This window comes from Pollachius pollachius (genome assembly GCF_949987615.1).
Source record: "Pollachius pollachius genome assembly, chromosome: 10".
Lineage (NCBI taxonomy): Eukaryota > Metazoa > Chordata > Actinopteri > Gadiformes > Gadidae > Pollachius > Pollachius pollachius.
Genome location: NC_136943.1, coordinates 151227 through 160783, shown reverse-complemented (window position 1 = coordinate 160783; position 9557 = coordinate 151227). Strand labels below are relative to the sequence as shown.

The window sequence follows — 9557 nt, the reverse complement described above, 5'->3', positions numbered from 1 at the left end:
TAATGAAGGGCTCTATCCAGTTTGTTTTTAGACAGGGCTTTGGACTACTTGTGTTATTTAGAGCACAGTTACATGAATGGAGGGTGGCGGGGGCTGAGCTATTCTCAGAGGCCAGGACCGATAAGTCTTACAGACAGAGGAAGAGGAGTGAGAGGTGGGCGGGGCCTAGCAGTCTTACAGACAGAGGAAGGGGAGGAGTGAGAGGTGGGCGGAGAAGGTGTAGCGGCTCTGGGCAGCATGTCGTCTGCTTCCAGGAATCCTGGAGGGTTCACTTGACCTTCTGTCAAAGGAGAGCAAACCGTCTCCTTGAATGATGACATGAGCCGTGCTGTTTTTACCTCATCCTGGTTTACAGGAACATGTTAACGACGGACTAAAGGGGTTGATGCTAGGTGAAGGATCTCCTAGTTGGCAGATTATTCATAGACTGATGTAATCGAACCACGGCAACAACCACAGCTGGACAGCCACTGTGTTGGATCAGTTTGTCTTTTGAGTGGAACATATCTACGATACACTGGAAGACTTTTGAATAGATTTATGTCATCTCAAAACACCATTCACGTATCCTTGACACATGACAAATGTAAACACACAGTCTGGATAGGAGAGGATGATCGACAGTCCTCCAACGACCAGAGGTTCAGTAAAAGCTCGGGAAGGCAACTTTGGAGAAACCAGAAAGAGAAAGCTAGATGACAAGAATGCATCTAAATTAAATCGCCTACCCCCGCTTCTTCCATTGATGTGTTTTCACAGGATGTCCAAGTGTATGCTTCTGTTTGTACCGTGGGTGCTTCTGTTTGGAGCCTCTGCTCCAGCTAGCGTCCCTCACCCTGTGTCCTCGTGTGCCTCGCTCTCCCCAGGGCCTGCTCTCCGTCATCCAGAAGCTCAAGGGCTCCACCGAGACGGAGCTCAGGATAGTTCTGCTGGGACTCGACAACGCAGGGAAGACCACTCTACTGAAGAGCCTGGCCTCCGAGGACGTCAACACCATCACCCCCACACAGGTAAACCAAAGCACTGCCATCACCACTGCCGTCACCACTACTGTCACTACTGCTGTCTCCACTACTGTCACTACTGCTGTCACCACTACTGTCACTACTGCTGTCACCACTACTGTCACCACTACTGTCACTACCGCCGTCACCACTACTGTCACTACCGCCGTCACCACTACTGTCACTACTGCTGTCACCACTACTGTCACTACTGCTGTCACCACTACTGTCACTACTGCTGTCACTACCGCCGTCACCACTACTGTCACTACTGCTGTCACCACTACTGTCACTACTGCTGTCACCACTACTGTCACCACTACTGTCACTACCGCCGTCACCACTACTGTCACTACCGCCGTCACCACTACTGTCACTACTGCTGTCACCACTACTGTCACTACTGCCATCACCACTACTGTCACCACTACTGTCACTACTGCTGTCACCACTACTGTCACTACTGCCGTCACCACTACTGTCACTACTGCCATCACCACTACTGTCACCACTACTGTCACTACTGCTGTCACCACTACTGTCACTACTGCCGTCACTACCAGCGTCACCACTACTGTCACTACTGCTGTCACCACTACTGTCACTACTGCTGTCACTACCGCCGTCACCACTACTGTCACTACTGCTGTCACCACTACTGTCACTACTGCTGTCACTACCGCCGTCACCACTACTGTCACTACCGCCGTCACCACTACTGTCACTACTGCCGTCACCACTACTGTCACTACTGCCGTCACCACTACTGTCACTACTGCCATCACCACTACTGTCACCACTACTGTCACTACTGCTGTCACACCTACTGTCACTACTGCTGTCACCACTACTGTCACTACTGCCGTCACCACTACTGTCACTACCGCCGTCACCACTACTGTCACTACTGCTGTCACCACTATTGTCACTACCGCCGTCACCACTACTGTCACTACTGCCGTCACCACTACTGTCACTACCGCCGTCACCACTACTGTCACTACTGCCGTCACCACTACTGTCACTACTGCCGTCACCACTACTGTCACTACCGCCGTCACCACTACTGTCACCACTACTGTCACTACTGCCGTCACCACTACTGTCACTACCGCCGTCACCACTACTGTCACTACCGCCGTCACCACTACTGTCACTACTGCCGTCACCACTACTGTCACTACCGCCGTCACCACTACTGTCACTACCGCCGTCACCACTACTGTCACTACTGCTGTCACTACCGCCGTCACCACTACTGTCACTACTGCTGTCACCACTACTGTCACTACTGCTGTCACCACTACTGTCACCACTACTGTCACTACCGCCGTCACCACTACTGTCACTACCGCCGTCACCACTACTGTCACTACTGCTGTCACCACTACTGTCACTACTGCCATCACCACTACTGTCACCACTACTGTCACTACTGCTGTCACCACTACTGTCACTACTGCCGTCACTACCAGCGTCACCACTACTGTCACTACTGCTGTCACCACTACTGTCACTACTGCTGTCACTACCGCCGTCACCACTACTGTCACTACTGCTGTCACCACTACTGTCACTACTGCTGTCACTACCGCCGTCACCACTACTGTCACTACCGCCGTCACCACTACTGTCACTACTGCCGTCACCACTACTGTCACTACTGCTGTCACTACTGCTGTCACACCTACTGTCACTACTGCTGTCACCACTACTGTCACTACTGCCGTCACTACCAGCGTCACCACTACTGTCACTACTGCCGTCACCACTACTGTCACTACCGCCGTCACCACTACTGTCACTACTGCCGTCACCACTACTGTCACTACCGCCGTCACCACTACTGTCACCACTACTGTCACTACTGCCGTCACCACTACTGTCACTACCGCCGTCACCACTACTGTCACTACTGCCGTCACCACTACTGTCACTACCGCCGTCACCACTACTGTCACTACTGCCGTCACCACTACTGTCACTACTGCCGTCACCACTACTGTCACTACCGCCGTCACCACTACTGTCACCACTACTGTCACTACTGCCGTCACCACTACTGTCACTACCGCCGTCACCACTACTGTCACTACTGCCGTCACCACTACTGTCACTACTGCCGTCACCACTACTGTCACTACCGCCGTCACCACTACTGTCACTACCGCCGTCACCACTACTGTCACTACCGCCGTCACCACTACTGTCACCACTACTGTCACTACTGCCGTCACCACTGCTCAGAGTACCACTGTCACTACCGCCGTCACCACTATTGTCACTACTGCTGTCACCACTACTGTCACTACTGCTGTCACTACCGCCGTAACTTCTGCCATCACCACTACTGTCACTACTGCTGTCACCACTACTGTCACCACTACTGTCACTACTGCCGTCACCACTACTGTCACTACTGCTGTCACCACTACTGTCACTACCGCCATCACTACCGCCGTCACTTCTGCCGTCACCACTACTGTCACTACTGCTGTCACCACTACTGTCACTACTGCTGTTACTACTGCCATCACTACTGCTGTCACCACTACTGTCACTACTGCTGTCACCACTACTGTCACCACTACTGTCACTACTGCTGTTACTACTGCCATCACTACTGCCGTCACTACTGCTGTCACCACTACTGTCACTACTGCTGTCACCACTACTGTCACTACTGCCGTCACCACTACTGTCACTACCGCCGTCACCACTACTGTCACCACTACTGTCACTACTGCTGTTACTACTTCTGTCACCACTACTGTCACTACTGCTGTTACTACTGCCATCACTACTGCCGTCACCACTACTGTCACTACTGCCGTCACCACTACTGTCACTACTGCTGTCACCACTACTGTCACCACTACTGTCACTACTGCCGTCACCCCTACTGTCACTACTGCTGTCACCACTACTGTCACTACTGCTGTCACCACTACTGTCACCACTACTGTCACTACTGCTGTTACTACTGCCATCACTACTGCCGTCACCACTACTGTCACTACTGCCGTCACCACTACTGTCACTACTGCCGTCACCACTACTGTCACTACTGCTGTCACAACTGCCGTCACCCCTACTGTCACTACTGCTGTCACCACTACTGTCACCACTACTGTCACTACTGCCGTCACCCCTACTGTCACTACTGCTGTCACCACTACTGTCACTACTGCTGTTACTACTGCCATCACTACTGCCGTCACCACTACTGTCACTACTGCCGTCACCACTACTGTCACTACTGCCGTCACCACTACTGTCACTACTGCCGTCACCACTACTGTCACTACTGCCGTCACTACGATGTCCTGTAGTGGGGGAAAAAAGACGATAGCCATTTGGGAGCCATGCTGACTTAACATTATACAAAGAATTCTTCAAGTAATTAAAACAGAAGCCATGGTGGATAAAGCAACAGTGGAGTAGTCTTCCGAATTACCAAAAATTAAAAGCGTATTGCCGCTAGCGCTAACCCTGACCCTGACCCTAGCGTAGGGGCCTCCTCCTGACCCTCATCCGCCATCTTTGTTTACACTAAAGATTGACAAGATTTCCGGTTTTGAAAATCAGGTCCGGGTTGTCTTGGCATTAAATCGTTAGTGTGTGGTAGTGGGCTGTGTTGGCAAAATCGTTTCCTTCCACACAGTAAACGACCAAAACTAATTATAGTAGAAAACTAGTTAATCATATCTTAATTTATCGTTAGGTGTGTGGTCTCACACGTTTTCTTAATTGAATAGTGTATTTTGATTTCTGAATTTGCTGGTTGATCTGGCCGGGGGTTGCACTCAGATGGAAAGAGAGGCCAAAAAGTGACTACTTTGATTAATGACAGGAAAACACAAGAATTTGCCACATAAAAGTGTTAATTTAACCTTAGCATGACACTAGTAATCGAAAAAGTTGTATGATGCTAAAATGGTATGATAGCATCTGGTTTACCAAATGTCAAGCTATTTGAGGTGTTAAACCACACCTGTCTGTTGGTCTGTGTGTGTGTGTGTGTGTGTGTGTGTGTGTGTGTGTGTGTGTGTGTGTGTGTGTGTGTGTCTGCACCTGTGTATATCTGAACAACATGCTATTAAACATGTACGTAGTCTCCTTGACGTCACCCAATTTGTTTAAACACGCCTTGTATTTCCTGGCCCAGGTGCCACCATTGTTTGAGATTTGATGCAACCACTAGAGGAAACCATCCATGTTTGGCACATTGAGGGCGGGAATTTCATGACACTTTCGTATTCAAATCCTTCAACCTAAAAAAGGCAATTTGGAGAAAGCTAGATTTTGAAAGTATCCAACCGAAAACATCCCACCCCTCCCTTTAGGCCCAGCTTTAAAAGCATTTAAATTGTCTACTGCTTCATATTTCTAGAATGAAATCCCAATCTTCACACTGGCCTACAATGTTGAACCGTCTTTTTTCATCCAACCACTGCGACCCCACTATAGCCATCAGGAGAACTACATTTAAGTCACCTCCACCAGGTCTTCACCAACAGCTTTCATTTCTGCTCTTGCTCTGTACCTATTTGTGTGTGTGTGTGTGTGTGTGTGTGTGTGTGTGTGTGTGTGTGTGTGTGTGTGTGTGTGTGTGTTTGTCTGTCTGTCTGTGTAATGTACGTGCGTGTGCATGTGTGTGTATGTGTGTTTGCAATCAGCATATGTATGTATGTTATCATCACATGACTAATATCTGATTGTCCAGCATGTCAATGAGTCATCCGTGTCGTTATGACATCGCCCTCGGAGGGACAGGCTCTCTGAAGGCAGAGCTGCATCACTGGCAGCTCTGCGGGGACACGGGGCAGAGAGGAGGTAATGAGGGGCCAAGCAGCATAGAGCTAAATCAGACCTCACGCGTTGATCCCACCTGCCTTATCCTCAGATTTGCTCCTCGGCTGGCTCTCAGGATAAGGACGTTACACAACCAAGTCGGCTGTGCCAGAAACAACAGCTAGGGGTGGAATGGAACAGGAGGAACAAAGAGGTGGCGGGGGGTGGCCTCAGACTCTCAGCACCTCCCTGGTTTGGTGAATCCCAATTGGCTCCCGGCAGAACCATCATCATGGGCTGTTGCCATGGATGTCTGAAGGAAAGGGAGATTAAAAGAAAGAAAAACTAAAAATACACAAACTAGTTTATGATCAGGGCTTACTATGAGACCACAGCTTTGCTCTTATGGTGTTTTGCTTCAGGGATGATTTATTCCACGGGGTGCCCGACTCGTGTCCTGTTCTTTGTGAATGTGCTCATGAAGACAACGCGCTCTGCTCTCTCCCCCCGCAGGGCTTCAACATTAAGAGCGTGGCCTCGCATGGCATGAAGCTGAACGTGTGGGACATCGGAGGACAGAGGAAGATCAGACCCTTCTGGAAGAAGTACCTGGACAACACCGACCTGCTGGTGAGCTATCCCGAGGGGCCACGTCGCATGACCACTCGGTGGGCTGTCGGGGCCGGGTAGTTTACAGACATACGGGGGCAAGATTAGGGAAGAAAATAGTGAAAATCAATGATCTAGATTTGATCAACAAAAGAAACACCCTTTAAACACAAAAAGTAATATTACTATGGACACGGTGGATTGTCATAGTTTTTACCGAACTGTTAACTGATGCTGACGGAGAAATGAGCTCAAAAGACTTTTGTGAGAGCAGCTCAATAGGAACCATTCAGATCTGATTACAGTTACATCCTGCAATAAGATCCTTTTCAAGATATTAAAAAAACATTTTTGCTCTGCCTCACACGGCCATCAATAATCCCCAGGCCTTCATCCTCAGCACTTTGTTCTCGTTTCTTGTTCAGCATAATCCCATTTGATTTTATCCAAACACAAATGACAAGACATATTTCAGATTATGATTATTTTTTTAAATGATTCCTCTGCTCCTTCGAGTATCTTTCCATGTCGGATACTGCAGGACCTAACGTTGTTCCCTTTGTCGTTTATCTTTTCACGTGAAGTAATTTCCGTGTGTGTTTGTTCCGACAGATCTACGTGATAGACAGTGCAGATAAGAAGCGTTTCGAGGAGACAGGGCTGGTAGGTTCTCACTCTGATGCATGCTGACACACCTGACCATTATACAACCATTAACAACACGGTAAAAGAACAGTAACAACACAACGTAATGACACTGGAGTGACTGAACCCATGGCTTTGTGTGTGTGTTTGTGCGTGTGTGTCTGTGAATTTGTGTGTGTGTGTGTGTGTGTGCGCAGGAGCTCTCTGAGTTGACTGAGGAAGAGAACCTCAAGGGGGTCCCAGTGCTGGTCTTTGCCAATAAGCAGGACCTGGCCACCGCCTCCCCGGCCAGTGAGATCGCTGAGGGGCTCAACCTGCACACGTACCGCGACCGCGAGTGGCAGATCCAGGCGTGCTCCGCCGTGTCCGGGGAGGGCGTTCAGGTTCGATCCCGTCCACTCGTAGCACACATCCATTCTGTCCCCGGCCTTTAAGTCGCCTCGTCGGGGTCGATAAAGAGCCTCACTCAATGTGGGCTGCATGCTGAAGAGCTGGTTCTAGTGGTTACCAGGGTTAAGTTACACTCTTTGACCACACGACTCTAACGGGTTAAGTTACTGTCTGACCACACGACTCTAACGGGTTAAGTTACTGTCTGACCACACGACTCTAACGGGTTAAGTTACTGTCTGACCACACGACTCTAACGGGTTAAGTTACACTCTCTGACCACACGACTCTAACGGGTTAAGTTAGTGTCTGACCACACCGACTCTAACGGGTTAAGTTACTGTCTGACCACACCGACTCTAACGGGTTAAGTTACTGTCTGACCACACGACTCTAACGGGTTAAGTTACTGTCTGACCACACGACTCTAACGGGTTAAGTTACACTCTTTGACCACACGACTCTAACGGGTTAAGTTACACTCTTTGACCACACGACTCTAACGGGTTAAGTTACACTCTCTGACCACACGACTCTAACGGGTTAAGTTACACTCTCTGACCACACGACTCTAACGGGTTAAGTTAGTGTCTGACCACACGACTCTAACGGGTTAAGTTACACTCTCTGACCACACGACTCTAACGGGTTAAGTTACACTCTTTGACCACACGACTCTAACGGGTTAAGTTACACTCTCTGACCACACGACTCTAACGGGTTAAGTTAGTGTCTGACCACACAACTCTAACGGGTTAAGTTACTGTCTGACCACACGACTCTAACGGGTTTAGTTACTGTCTGACCACACCGACTCTAACGGGTTAAGTTACTGTCTGACCTCACGACTCTAACGGGTTAAGTTACACTCTTTGACCACACGACTCTAACGGGTTAAGTTACTGTCTGACCACACAACTCTAACGGGTTAAGTTACTGTCTGACCACACGACTCTAACGTGTTAAGTTAGTGTCTGACCACACAACTCTAACGGGTTAAGTTACTCTCTTTGACCACACGACTCTAACGAGTTAAGTTACTGTCTGACCACACCGACTCTAACGGGTTAAGTTACTGTCTGACTTCACCGACTCTAACGGGTTAAGTTACTGTCTGACCACACGACTCTAACGGGTTAAGTTACTGTCTGACCACTCCGACTCTAACGGGTTAAGTTACTGTCTGACCACACGACTCTAACGGGTTAAGTTACTGTCTGACCACACCGACTAACGGGTTAAGTTACTGTCTGACCACACCGACTCTAACGGGTTAAGTTACTCTCTTTGACCACACCGACTCTAACGGGTTAAGTTACTGTCTGACTTCACTGACTCTAACGGGTTAAGTTACTCTCTTTGACCACACCGACTCTAACGGGTTATGTTGCTCTCTTTGACCACACCGACTCTAACGGGTTAAGTTACTGTCTGACCTCACGACTCTAACGGGTTAAGTTACTGTCTGACCACACGACTCTAACGGGTTAAGTTACTGTCTGACTTCATGACTCTAATGGGTTAAGTTACTGTCTGACCACACGACTCTAACGGGTTAAGTTACTGTCTGACCACACGACTCTAATGGGTTAAGTCACTGTCTGACTTCATGACTTTCAGGTGTTTTCTGTCTCTCTCCCAACAGGACGGCATGAACTGGATTTGCAACAACATTGTGAATCAGAAGAAGAAGTGACTCTTCAGCCCTTCACCCTTCAGACTCTTCAGCACTTCATCCTTCAGACATTGACCCACAGGCAGTGGCGTAACATCATGGTGGCATGCCCCGGTGCAAATATTTATTTTGTGCCCTTGGACAGGACTTCGGGGGGGGTTGTCCTGCTTACTACGGTGAGGGTTTCGTATAATTTGGTTAATTAATTAAGGGCGCCACCAGACGGTGTCCCCGACAAATTTGCCGCCCTAGACGATTCTTTTTTTTTCTTGGGCCCCTGACGCTGTCGGGGCCCCGGTGCACTGCACCGGTTGCACCGTCGATATTTACGCCACTGCCCTCAGGATTCTTTGTTCTTACCTCTTAAAATAATCTCCCCTAAAACAGCCCTGCTCCCAACCAGAATGAATTTTTAATTAATTATTCTTTATCTTTATACT

The 9557-nt window shown here is 49.1% G+C and overlaps 1 protein-coding gene across 1 annotated transcript in view; it reads left to right on the top strand.

The window, feature by feature from the left end:
* Positions 1-9138, top strand: part of arl3l1 (ADP ribosylation factor like GTPase 3, like 1) — a gene marked incomplete at both ends in the record, with an annotated part of 9631 nt that extends 493 nt beyond the window's left edge. Inside the window, 5 exons of the mRNA XM_079744807.1 lie at positions 867-1010; positions 6312-6428; positions 7020-7070; positions 7250-7435; positions 9088-9138. Coding sequence (XP_079600933.1) covers positions 867-1010; positions 6312-6428; positions 7020-7070; positions 7250-7435; positions 9088-9138 — 549 coding nt within the window. The remainder of the gene's footprint in view (positions 1-866; positions 1011-6311; positions 6429-7019; positions 7071-7249; positions 7436-9087) is intronic.
* Between the last annotated feature and the right edge of the window lie 419 nt (positions 9139-9557).